This window comes from Lonchura striata, chromosome 34 (assembly GCF_050655825.1).
Source record: "Lonchura striata isolate lonStrDom1 chromosome 34, ASM5065582v1, whole genome shotgun sequence".
In the NCBI taxonomy this organism is placed as follows: Eukaryota; Metazoa; Chordata; class Aves; order Passeriformes; family Estrildidae; genus Lonchura; species Lonchura striata.
In genome coordinates, this window is record NC_140736.1 from 1,148,458 (window position 1) to 1,162,231 (window position 13,774).

Genomic DNA, 13,774 nt, shown 5'->3' on the forward strand with positions numbered 1-13,774 from the left:
GTGATGTCACAGATCTCTCTGTGATATCACACAGCCGCCTTTGATATCACACTGACATCTCTGTGATGTCATACCGTTCTCTGTGCCATCACACAGGTCTCTGTGATGTCACACAGCTCTCTGTGATGTCACATTGAAGCCTCTGTGATGTCACTCAACTGAGATGTCACACTGACATCTCTTTGAAGTCACCCTGAAATCTCTGTGATGTCACACAGCACTCTGTGATGTCACATTGACATAACTGTGATGTCACATTGACATAACTGTGATGTCACAAAGCTCTCTGTGATGTCACAGAGACATCTCTGAGATGTCAAAAAGACATCTCCGTGATGTCACACTGAAATCTCTGTGATGTCACAATGACATCTCTGTGATGTCACAAGGACAGCTCTGTGATGTCACAAAGCTCTCTGTGATATCACACTGTCTCTGTGATGTCACACAGCTCTCTGTGGTGTCACACGGACATCTCTCTGACATCACAATGATATCCCTGTGATATCATACAATCTTGTCCAAGATTTAAAAAAAAAAGTTTTCCAATTCCCATCTGAGTAGGAGTTGCCTTGGGGCAGTTTTCCTTATCTGCTGTTAATGGCCCCATCAATGCCTGGCCACATGACTCAGAAATAACACTGTCCAGGAGGAGGAGGTAATTAAGGACACACCTTGTGACTCATAATAACCCATTGTGAGATGCTCTGCCCAAGGGGAGGAGCTAGGCATTCCCACCTGGATAAAAGTGGAGATTTCTAGACAGAGGAGAGCCTTTTCACAGGTTCTCTGAGAAAACACAGCAACTACATCTGCCATCCCAAGAGGACTGCAGCTGCTCCAATTCAAACTGCTACCAGCACGCTGGCCAGGTTGTATTCTGACTTTGTCAGTAGCCTTTCCCTTTATATTATTGCATGTATTTTTCCCCTTTTCCCAATAAATTGTATTTCTGACTTAGAGTCTCTCACTGGTTTTGCTTTCAAACCAGATCAAATCTCCTGTGCTGTCACATGGACATCTCTGTGATGTCACACAGCTCCCTGTGATGTCACACTGACATCTCTGTGATGTCACATGGACATCTCTGTGGTGTCACACAGCTCTCTGTGATGCCACATGAACATGTCTTTGATGTAACATAAACCGCCTGTGATGTCACCCAGACATCTCTGTGACGTTACACTGAACCTGTGAGGTCACATGGCTTTTTGTGATGTCACACAATCATCTCTGTGACTTCACATTGACATCTCTGTGATGTCACACTGACATCTTCGTGATGTCACACAACCTCCTGTAATGTCACAGAGACATCTCTGTGATGTCACACAGGTCTCTGTGATGTCATACGGACATCTTTGTGATGTCACACAACCTCCTTTGATGTCACACTGACATCTCAGTGATGTCACACAGCTTTCTGTCATGCCACACTGCTCTCTGTGATGGCACCTCAATGGCACAAACAATGACATATCTGTGTGGACAAGCTGAAAAAACTAAAACAACGAAAAAGAACCTCTGAAATGAAACAAACAAGAAGTATCAAAAATTACTTTTATTACAAGTGATTTGCAGAAATTGGCCAGCAGTTTAATGTTTCTGAAACCATCCAGTCATCAGTCTCCTCACTGCAGCCTTGAGCTCCTGGTTCCTCAGGTTGTAGATGAGGGGGTTCAGGGCTGGAGGAACCACCGAGTGCAGAACTGACACTGACAGATCCAGGGATGGGGAGAAGATGGAGGGGGGCTTCAGGTAGGCAAATGTGGCAGTGCTGACCAACAGAGAGACCACGGCCAGGTGAGGGAGGCAGGTGGAAAAGGCTTTGTGCCATCCCTGCTCAGAGGGGATCCTCAGCACAGCCCTGAAGATCTGCACATAGGAGAAAACAATGAACACAAAACATCCAAATCCTAAACAGGCACCAACTGCAATGAGCCCAAGTTCCCTGAGATAAGATTTGGAGCAGGAGAGCTTGAGGATCTCTGGGATTTCACAGAAGAACTGGCCCAGGGCATTGCCATGGCACAGGGGCAGGGAAAATGTATTGGCTGTGTGCATCAGAGCATTGAGAAAGGCACTGGCCCAGGCAGCTGCTGCCATGTGGGCACAAGCTCTGCTGCCCAGGAGGGTCCCGTAGTGCAGGGGTTTGCAGATGGACACGTAGCGGTCGTAGCACATGATGGTCAGGAGGGAAAACTCTGATCCAAGGAAGAACAGAAAGAAAAAGAGCTGTGCAGCACATCCCGTGTAGGAGATGTTCCTGGTGTCCCAGAGGGAATTGTGCATGGTTTTGGGGACAGTGGTGCAGATGGAGCCCAGGTCGCTGAGGGCCAGGTTGAGCAGGAAGAAGAACATGGGCGTGTGCAGGTGGTGGCCGCAGGCTACGGCGCTGATGATGAGGCCGTTGCCCAGGAGGGCAGCCAGGGAGATGCCCAGGAAGAGGCAGAAGTGGAGGAGCTGCAGCTGCCGCGTGTCTGCCAGTGCCAGCAGGAGGAAGGGGCTGATGGAGCTGCTGTTGGACATTTGCTGTGGCTGCACATGGGCACCTGTTCATGGAGAAAGGACAGGGACAAGTCAGGAGAGGCTGCTTGGAGCCAAACCTTGGCCATTCCCTGCAGACTGTCCTGCTGCGACTCACCCACCTTTGTTCCTGCTCTGGGAAAACCTTCACCCAGGTCCCTGCCTGAGCTCCAGTTGTGCTGGCTGAGTGTGCCAGGAGCAGCCAGGGCTGTGTGTGGGGGCTCTCGAGGAGCCATCCCTGCCCTGCTGCCCTGGGTTTGTGGCCATGTTGCAGAGGAACAAGTCTGGATATTCAGGTGTTGTCAGGGGAATCACTCCCAATACAGAAAGGCTTGGTACCATCTGCACTCACATTTCTAAAGGAAACAGATTGCAGGAGTTGGTTTTAGGAATTGTTTTCTTACTCACACATCATTCCTGGCTCTCTGAGGTCAGAAATCCCCAGCATTCCTGCTGAACTCAGAGTTTGCCACTGAGAGCTGTGAGGGGAAAAGAATTCCCTGTGGCCGAGGGAAGGTGAGGGGCTGGATGGGCTTGTTCCCCCAGCACTGCTCTGTCCAGCCCCCTCTGCTTCCCTGAGCATCTCCCTGGGCCTGGACATCCCCTCCTGAGAGGTGCCTTGTCCCTGCCAGCGCTCACAGAGCCCATCCCACCCTGTGTGCCCTTGGCCCAGCCCTACAGAAACCTGCCTGTGTGCAGGGCCCTGGCTGGGGCAGGCTCCGTGTGCAGCTGGGCAAGGGCAGCTCAGGAGAGCCCTGCTGGGCCCTGCAGAGGTGATGCTGCTGCTGCCCAGGGCTGAGGAGTGGCTGAAGGCCCTTTGGGAGGCTCCCAGCAGAGACACTGACCACCCAAAGTCACAGTTCTGGAGTCTCTGTAAATGTTCAAACATTCCTTTGATCATCTCATGTGTCCCTTTCAACTCAGAATGTTCTGTCATTCTGGGACTACAATTCCTGTTCTGCTTCTCTCATCCCCCTGTTGTCTATAATCAAAAGAGAAAAAAGAATCCTTGCAACAGTGTTAGAACAGTAAAGCAAAAATGAGACCTTTATTGGAAGCTTCCTGGTGTCCCAGTGGGTATGGGGCACACCAACCTCTGATTTCAACAATTAATTAAGGTTAATTAAATAGATTATTTAACAGGAAAATCCAATATGAGATTCAGCTGCACCAGTTACATAAACTTGGGTCAGCCCCTTGGCGTATGCACAAAGGCTTTTTGCATGTTTTTTTTAGGACTGGTCACATTCTGGTCAAAAACCAAAATGTTCACCTTGTATGTCCTCTTCCTGATAATAAGACTATACAGTATTTCAGGAATGTATTTAGACAGTTTATTGTTCTAAAATCAAAGAGAAAGGTAAGGAAATGTACTAGAGTAAAAGATGACAGTTATATAAGTATATAATAGTATTTTAATAGAGTCAATTAGGGTTTAATAGTTAAGTAAGGATAATTATTTTAAAACTATATAATAGTAATTTATAGAGCTACGGTCATCTGAAAAATACATGAAAAGCAAAAATCTTTTTCTCAGCAACCACATCTGTGGAAAAAATGACGGGAGACAAGTCCATTCTATAATGTCAACAAGTCTCAGTTTATTTCAAGCACACATGTATAGTTATACCCGTTATAATGAAGCTCATGCATATTGCAAAATTTAAGCTCATCATTGGTGTATGAAAAACAGGTCAACCCCACCTTTGGAGTTTTCTAAGCTTGCTTTGTTTTCCCTTACATTTATCTTTTTGCTGAACATTCTACTGTTGTTGGGAACCAGCTTAGCCAAGGACATAAGATATTATTGCTACATCTGCTATTGCTGCACTGTGCAATTTTCAACTACTGCTTCACTAACTGCACGTAGTCATGTCCTTTCTCACGAAGCCATTCTTCCACAAAACTCTCCATATTTCTCCCGTTTTTGTTTTGGACCATTAAGTTAGTTTTTCACATCTTTTGAATTATGCGTTCCACCAGCTTCTGAAGACAGTTAAATAGGCAGGGCAAAATTAGCAAGAGTAGTAAAACAACAATCAAGATTCCTACTGCATACATGATAAAAGTTCTTAGCCAAGGACTGATTCTTAAGCTTTTAAGCCATTCATCTATTCTCAGACCATCTTCTTCTTTTAATTGATGAAGGCCCTGTTGTAGTTCTTTAATCTTAGCATGTATTGATATAGAATGATCAGAGAGATTTATGTAACACATTCTTTTAAATTCTTTACATCTATGTCCTTGGGCTAACAACAAAAAATTAATGGCTGCTCTGTTCTGCAGTACAGCATGATTTACACTTTGTACATCTATAGTAAGCATAGATAAAACCTCTGATGTTTTGTTAAGTTCATCTTTAGTCTAGCATCCCAATTGTTTAGCTAACACTATAGCCTTTTTGGCAGCTTTTCCTGGTAACAGGGTTGCTACTATTACCTGTTTTAAAGTACTCTAAAATTGAGGTTGTCCAATCTGATCACATTTTAAGTCATGCACATCACGCCTCTTCTTTGTCTTCCCTAGCCTGTCCCATTGCATTAGCAATGATATATTAGGATGGAACAGCGCTAGTTTTCCTAGGTAACAGGGTCCCCCTTGTGGTTTTACCGGTATTTTATTCCAAGCTCTATCTCCACAGATCAAAAATACACCCTTTGGCAATCTTAGGGGTTTGTTTATCTTGGAACCATCACAGTTAGAATATAACTGAGATGATATCTTTTCTGAGTCTAGTGAAGAGTCCAGAGAAGCCCATTTGTTTCTTGGGTTATTTATACTCTGCAAATTCAATGAAACAAAGCTAAACCATCCTCCTGTTGAAACATTCCCTAAACTAGCATTGGCACTTCTAAAGAGATCTAATTCCTCTGGTGGAGATTGCAATGTTTCTTTAAGTGACAGTATCAACAAACATTGCTTATAGCCATCTCTTTGAGCTTCTGTATAACTAATATTCTTGTTTGGCCCTTTTACCTTTGCAAAATTCTTGCAAAGTGTCTGATTCCTTATCAACCCACAAAATTCCTCTGGTCTCTAGACAGGAACACCTGTTAGGCAGGTACGAAATGGATTTGTCACTCTTCCTAAGCTAAGGTATAGTGAACTTTGATTAGTCATGTTAGCCAAGGTTACCCAAATATTTTCTCTGGGCTGATTAAATTGTATTAGTCCATAACAAAGATTAGTCAAAAGAACAAGATAGATTATCCACCTTATCGCTCTCATGATTTCTTCTGCTTGGATTTTAATTTTAATGTCTGCACATATTTAATAAGCTTATCTAATTCTATGTCTGGATTTCCTACTACTGGTTTTCCTAAATAAGATCTTATAGATACCTTCACTTGCTTTTGACACCTTGTTGATAAAACTTTTGAATTTGCTTGCTTAATTAATCTATCACAAGCGTGTTCTGCTTCTCACTTATAAAAAGCTAATATCTTTTGTTCTGGTGCTTCAAATAACTGTAAAGCTATAGCAACTCCTAAGCCTGTGTCTCGTATTAAATCTCTCTGCCAAGAATCTCCTCGTTTTTGAAAGTCACAATGTTTACACCAAAAATGTTGTTTTAAAAATACTTGATCTTCTCAGTATGTTTTTCCACAACCCCCACAAACAAAAGCAATCCAACTGTTACAATTAAAATTCCCACAACTAAGACACTCAGGATTCTTTGGTCCTGGAATATGAACAGTCTGTAAAGCCTCAATAGCTGTAACAATTGCCGTAAAAGTTAACTCTGAAGGCAAAAATTGATCAGTCACTGGGGAAAGTCCTCTTATCTCTTGAAGAATAGGTCTCACTGTGCGAATCAGCTTCTCTTCAATTCTCCTCTGGTCCTGATCCGTCAGGCGAGCTAAGAGACGACTCATCCAGAGCTGGTTTAGTCCACTTTGCTGGCACCCAGAGTGAACCTGTAGGGGTGGAAACACAAAGATATCCCCTTCTCCAATATAGGACCTTTGCTGGGTTCTGCCAAATACCTGTTTTAGGGTCCCTATACCTGACCCATACTTCTTTGCCCTTTTTTCTCATTTCTTTTTGTCCATAATGTACCATTGCAGGTGGTGCCTCTGAATCCCCAAATACACACAAATGATTAAGAACAAAGAGCACTTTCATTAATCTTTCCTGAACATCTCTAATCTCTCTATGTTTTTCTAGATATCTCTTCAAGGTTCCATTTGCCCTTTCTACAATTGCTTGTCCAGTGGGAGAATGTGCTATTCCTGTAATGTACTTAATTCCCCATGATTTTAAAAATCTATTCACCCTGCCACCAATGTATGCAGGACCATTGTCTGTCTTAATCTGCTTTGGCACTCCCATTACTGCAAAACAACTACACAAATGCCTTATAACATGTAATGCTTTTTCTCCAGCTTGAGCTGTTGCCCAGATGTATTTACTATATGTATCTATAGTAACATGAACATATTTCAAGCGACCAAAACTATTTACATGAGTAACATCCATCTACTAGAGTTCATTAGATGAAAGACCTCGTGGGTTAACTCCCCATCCCATGCCATGACCCCCATTATGATGACTACAGATAGGACAAGCTCTCACTATAGCAGTGGCATCTGCATGGGATATTCCAAACTCCTGTTGTAACCTTTTTGCGTTCTGATGAAACATAGAATGTGCCTCCCTAGCAAGCATTTGCCCTGATAAAGGAGAAGTTTGAGTCACTGTGACGAGCTTATCTGCCCAGGCATTACCCTCTCTTAAACCAATTTCCCATTTGTGACTTCTTATATGAATGATAGCATAAGGATGTTCTCGGATTTTTACTGCTTTTTGAAGTTGTATGAACAGTTCAAATAGTCTCTGATTTCGTACTTCCTTGATAGCAGCGTCTTCTATTCTTTCCACGACACCAACTACATACAAGGAATCTGTAACAATATTCAAAGGTCCCTTCAGGACTGTCAGAGCCCAAAACACAGCTGCTAACTCCAAGGTCTGAAGGGTATTTGAATCATTTGCAGTAAGAATTTCATGATTCCAGACTCCCTGCTCCTGCCACGTAATTGCTGCTGTTCTTGACCTCTTCCCTGCATCTGTGTATGCCGTTATTGCACCAGGAATCGGCTCCTTTTCTCACTGTGGCCGAACCATCCAACTCAATTTTCCAATCCACTGTAATGGAGGATTTTTAATACTTTCAGTTATGACAGCACCTCCTATTCCTAGCAGAGCTTCCTGCAATTCTTCACTATTGACCAGATACCATTGTAAAGAGTCCTTTTTCATAGGAATCTGTATTAGTTCAGGCTCTCGCCCATCAACCTGCAAAATTTTCTCACGACCCCGTTTTATCAAAGCTGCTAACAGTTCAATTTTTTGAATTAAAGTTTTTGTTTGCTGAAGTGGAGGGGATAGCCATTCCAACACCCTTATCTCCCCCGTTTTTGTTTCTAGCTGTGTTAAAGCTCCCAGCAAATGTTTTTCACCACACCATATAGTGAGATTAAGCGGGATTCCCAGTATTCGCCGATGTACACGACCCTGAACCACACAGTTTGTAATTTGCTGAAGAGTTCTTTTCTGCTGAGGATTAAGGGTCACTGGTGCTGTTGGGTCTGTGCCTTTCAATAAGGGTTTAAGAGAATCTAACAGTTCATTTGGAAGGCCCACTATAGGTTTAAGCCATTGTAAATTACCTAGTAATTTCTGAGCATCATTTAAAGTAACAATCTGTGTTTTCAGTTCTAATTTCTGAGGCGTTACCAAACTTTGAGACAATGTCCATCCCAAGTATTTCTAAGGAGAAGTTAACTGTATTTTTTCTGGGGCTATAACAAGTTGAAAACGTCCTAGTAAGTTTTGTACATGTTTAACCTGTTGACTTGTAAATGACTTAGGCTGAGCAATCAAAATATCATCTATATAGTGATAAATGATAGCTTGTGGCCACTGTTGCCTCAATGGTTGTAATGCAGAATCTACGTAAAGTTGACATAAAGTAGGGTTGTTACGCATACCCTGAGGCAAAACCGTCCATTCAAATCTTTGATCTGGACCTTCTCTGTTCAGAGCTGGCAAAGTAAATGCAAAACGCTTTGTATCCCTGTTATGCAAAGCTATTGTGAAAAAGCAATCTTTGAGATCTATTATCAATAGAGGCCATCCTTCAGGTAACATTGCTGGATTAGGCAGACCTGGCTGTAGTGCACCCATTGGCTCCATCTGTTTATTAACCTCCCGCAAGTCATGTAGCAAGCGATATTTTCCTGACTTTTTCTTTATCACAAAGATAGGGGTATTCCAAGGACTTGTAGACAATTTCAGATGCCTTTGTTGATATTGTTCAGTGACCAAGGCATGAGCATGTTGCAGACTTTCCCTTTTTAAAGGCTATTGCTTTACTTATATAGGCTCATCACTTTTCTAAATTATGGGAATCGGGAAAGTCCAAGCAATGGCTATTATCCCAAAGGGTGCTCATTTGTCAGGACAACTCCTAACTGTGTCAAAATGTCTCGCCCAATTAGGCATTGCACCGTAGGTGGTAACTGAACAACAGAAAATATTGCCTTTATGACTTTACCATCTATTGAGACAGTAAGAGGTGACGAGCGACTTGCAAGAGTTAAACCTCCAACTCCCGTTACTGCTGTAGCAGCTGGCTGTAAAGGCCAATGTGCAGGCCAACACTGTGGTGCAATAATACTTGAATCAGTACCCGTGTCTAGCAAACCTGTAGGCATGCATTTTTGTCTCTTATACTCTAACAAAACCTCTTTTCTTGGTCTGTCATTCAGATCCAAAGTTAATAGAGTCAAACTTCTTGTAGATCTAAATCCATCTCCTCCACGGCTTTTCCGTGAGGATACAGCCTTAGTAACTTGCTCTAGAGGAACTAATTGAGCAATCCTTTGTCCTTTATTAATCCGAATAGGAGGAAATGGAGTATGAACTATAATCATAATTTCACCAGTATAGTCTGCATCAATGACACCAGGCAGCACAAATAATCCAAGCATAGAGGCCGATGATCTTCCTAATAACAAAGCTCCCATTGTCCTGCCCTCTATTATAATAGGTCCATTAATTCCAGTGGGGACCTTCTGCGGCTGTGGTGTCATTAAAGTCACTTCTACTGCGGCTGCCAAGTCCATCCCGAGGCTCCCTCTTGTGGCTGGACGCAAGGTGTCGCTGTTGGAAAGGCTGGAGCAGCTATTTGTGTCGGAGCGTGGCTGCTCTTGTTCGCGCTGTTTCGGGCGTTTCCCGGTCTCCTCTTACAGGCAGCAATGTTATGAGTATCCGATTTGCACTTAGGACACCATATTCCAGCAGCAGAGCATTCTCGCCGAACGTGTCCTGTCCCTCCACATCGGAAACATCTCATACGGCTGCCGTAAATATTTCCCTGGGTTGCTACTGACGCTTGGAGGGGTGCAAGAGCAGCTAACACCTGTGTCTGTGAAGCTTTTGCCTGCTCTTTTAATCCCTCCCCCAGCTCTTTAATAGCCTCAACTAAAAATGCTTGCTGTCCCGTTGGTATAGTAGCCATCTTCTCTAATGCATCTTCTATAGTCCAATTAGCTCCTAATGTGTTTAACACACTTCTTGTAGAAGCATTACAATTTTGCAAAGCACACTGCTTCAATGATCCACGCATAAACTCAGGCACTCCAGCTCTCTCTATTGCTGCCGCTGCCTTATCAATAAATGCTCCAAAAGTCTCATCCCTTCCTTGTTTAATTTCCATATATGCTGGCAAACCTCCCGGGTCTTTCACCTTATCTATAGCCCTTCGAGCTAGTTGCATTGCCTCTCGACACTTCTCAGGTCCTAGCATAGCTTGTGCCTCAGTGCGAAAATATGGTCCTAAACCCATCAATTTATCCATAGTTACTCCATGAAGAGGATCTCCAGGCTGTCTTTGTATAGCTACAGTTTCATTAACTTCTGCCTGCCAGTGTGCACTAAACAAAAGCCTCTGATGTGGCGAGAAAATAAGCTTAGCAAGACTTCTACAATCTTCTGGTAGCAATATATTAGTACTCCAAACATAATCTAATATTTGCCTAGCCGGTTCACTAGTAACTTTAAATTGACTCACTGTAGCTCGCAACTGTGACAACAACTTCTAATCTAACGGTGTAATCTGAGCTGTTAACCCCCCGCCTGCCTGCTGCTGAAAAATTACAGGACAAGCCAGTTCTGTTGCTAGTTCTAAAGCCTGCCCATCTCCTTTGTCCAGCTCCTCTCTTGCCAAAGTCGCCCAAACTTCCCTCCGTTCCCTGGCCAGAGCCTCCGTTAGGTCAGACTCTGCCCTAGGGGTCGGCTTACTGGCAGACAAACTTTGACAAACTGTCGATTTCTGTTCTGAGGGGGCTGGAGGAGCCGTGGGCTCACAACGCGACTCTGTTTCTGTGTCCTCAGGCACAGGTCGCAAGGGAGGTAGCTCCACTGTAGACACAGCAGGTGGCATGGAAACACCAGGCAACCAATCCTCCCCGCTAAAACCTCTATTTTTCTCTAGTGCTGAAGTTCTCTGCTCGGCAGCTTTCTTTTCTGCCTGATGTTGTAATAATTCATTGTGAACTACCTTCCACCACTTTCCCAACTTTTTAGCTGTCTTATCATCATCTAAAACTTCTTCCCATAGTTTATCCCCAAACTTACGCCACTCAGACAACTCATGTACTGTATGAGGATTTACAAAGAACCCCTTAGAATACCCATATGTTAATAACCCTGGCAGATCTTTTTCCAAATCAATGCCTTTAATCTGCCTTTTCTGCAAGAATGCAGTAAATAAATCATATGCTGCTTGCCTCTCCATACCTATATTGTCAGCGCTGTTGCAGCCCTCCGAGGTCGTCGGCAGCACGTATCGGCCAGGCTTGCCTCTGCAGTCACCTGGGGCACGGTGCACTCTATTTCAATTCAGCACTTTTGCCGTCCTGGCTGCATCAGGACCCGAACCCTTTTTCGTCACTCCACCGTGGCGCCTATCACATCGGGGTCACCATTTTGTGGAAAAAATGACGGGAGACAAGTCCATTCTATAATGTCAACAAGTCTCAGTTTATTTCAAGCACACATGTATAGTTATACCCGTTATAATGAAGCTCATGCATATTGCAAAATTTAAGCTCATCATTGGTGTATGAAAAACAGGTCAACCCCACCTTTGGAGTTTTCTAAGCTTGCTTTGTTTTCCCTTACATTTATCTTTTTGCTGAACATTCTACTGTTGTTGGGAACCAGCTTAGCCAAGGACATAAGATATTATTGCTACATCTGCTATTGCTGCACTGTGCAATTTTCAACTACTGCTTCACTAACTGCACGTAGTCATGTCCTTTCTCACGAAGCCATTCTTCCACAAAACTCTCCATACACATCTTTCACCCCGTGCCCCAAGCAGGAAATTGAAAACACTTCCAGCAAAGCTCCTGACCTTTACAGCAATCCCAGGCTTCCCTTCTTTGGGAAGTGCCCTCCGGAGCTGTGCCCAGGCTGGTCTGGAGCTGGGAGCAGCCCTGCCCCAGCCAGCCCCTCTCAGCAGCAGCACCTGCCCTGCTCAGGGTGGCTCCTTCCCCCCACAGCTCCTGGCCAGCGCTGGGAGCAGCTCCAGGGCCGGCTGAGAGCTGTCCCTGGCAGGCAGCAGAGTCCCTGGCCCAGCACAGAGCCCTGGGCTGCAGGACCCTGCTCTGCAGGACAGCCCTGGGCACCCCTGGCTGCTCTGCACAGGAGATGAGCAGAGAATGCACTCACAGGGTCTGTGGGCATTGGCATGTTCCAGCTTTAGGAGATCTCTCCAGGAGCTGCAGCTGCATTGTCCTGCAGCCAGAGGTTCCTGTGCCAAGGGCTCGCAGTGATTCTACCCTAGGCACTTCTCAGCCCCTTCCCAGCCCTGACTGATTGAAGATCTCTGTGCCTCTGTGCTGTGCCCGGGCTGGCTGCAGGCAGTGCCCCAGCCCTGCTGGGCTGGGAGAAGAGCTGCTCAGCAAGAGCAATGTGCTTTTGAAGCTCTGCTTGGTTACCAGGATCACCCTCTGTGCCAGGAGCCCGGCCCAGCTCAGCAGCACAGACACAGCACAAGGACTTTAATGACCCTCAGGGCTTTGTGCTCAGGCCCTGAACATCAGGCCCTGAGAGGGAGCTGCAGAAACCTCTCCAGAACTCCAAGTCAGAATCCAGCTCCAAAGTTTCTCTGACTTTTAATGGGTCCCACTGAGGGACACGACTGAGAAAGTGGCCCCAGGCCCCAGGCAGAGCAGAGAACTGGAGGCACTGATGCCAGGTGGGGACAAAGAGAAGCCAAGTCTTGGTGCCCTGGGGCACAGCAGGGTCTGTGCCACCAAGGGCTGTGAGGAGACACCTTGTTCTGAGGCCCTGGGGCCTCCTGGCACAGCCCCAGCCAGGCTGGGCACTGTCAGCCCCTGGTCCTGCCCTCAGCATCCCCCCTGGCGCACATCCCAGTGGCCTCAAGGATCTGCTGGAAGGAGTCCCTGGGGTGCCTTGGTCAGGAATGGCCCTGGGGGCTCCTTCATGCTCCCAGGGACTGCAGGTTTTTGAAAGGACTTTGGCTTTTGCTTTTGCCTTGGAGTCTCTGAGAGCTTTGTGCAATCATGGCCTCCAATTATCTGCTGTAATTAGTCCCTGGAGAGGCTTTGTCAGGAACAACACTCAGTGGAGCTCATTAATGCTTCAAGGTACTTCAGTTCTTTAAGGTACTTGGTGTTACCCTTTTGCTACAGACTCTGAGAGAGGTTTGTGCAATCATGGCCCCAATTATCTGCTTCAAAAGCACATTTTTCTTGCTGAGCAGCTCTTCTCCCAGCCCAGCAGGGCTGGGGCACTGCCTGCAGCCAGCCCGGGCACAGCACAGAGGCACAGAGAGCTTCAATTAGTCAGGGCTGGGAAGGGGCTGAGAAATGCCTGGGGCAGAATCACTGCGAGCCCTTGGCACAGGAACCTCTGGCTGCAGGACAATGCAGCTGCAGCTCCTGGAGAGATCTCCTAAAGCTGGAACATGCCAATGCCCACAGACCCTGTGAGTGCATTCTCTGCTCATCTCCTGTGCAGAGCAGCCAGGGGTGCCCAGGGCTGTCCTGCAGAGCAGGGTCCTGCAGCCCAGGGTGCTGTGCTGGGCCAGGGACTCTGCTGCCTGCCAGGGACAGCTCTCAGCCGGCCCTGGAGCTGCTCCCAGCACTGGCCAGGAGCTGTGGGGGGAAGGAGCCACCCTGAGCAGGGCAGGTGCTGCTGCTGAGAGGGGCTG

At 45.8% G+C, this 13,774-nt stretch overlaps 2 protein-coding genes across 2 annotated transcripts; both read right to left on the reverse strand.

The window, feature by feature from the left end:
• Positions 1-265: 265 nt before the first annotated feature.
• Positions 266-3,077, reverse strand: LOC146764392 (olfactory receptor 14J1-like). The gene has a single exon (XM_085564747.1). The coding sequence runs from the start codon at positions 2,527-2,529 to the stop codon at positions 1,597-1,599; it is 933 nt and encodes a 310-aa protein (XP_085420873.1). The 5' UTR covers positions 2,530-3,077; the 3' UTR covers positions 266-1,596.
• Positions 3,078-9,367: 6,290 nt separating this feature from the next.
• On the reverse strand, positions 9,368-12,053 carry LOC146764393 (uncharacterized). Its single transcript, XM_085564750.1, is given in 1 exon segment — positions 9,368-12,053. A coding segment is annotated over 1 exon segment (1,695 nt). The 5' UTR covers positions 11,330-12,053; the 3' UTR covers positions 9,368-9,634.
• Between the last annotated feature and the right edge of the window lie 1,721 nt (positions 12,054-13,774).

Excerpts from the sequence above, each read along its gene's own strand:
- LOC146764392 (XM_085564747.1), bottom strand. The coding sequence starts at position 2,529 with ATGTCCAACAGCAGCTCCATCAGCCCCTTCCTCCTGCTGGCACTGGCA.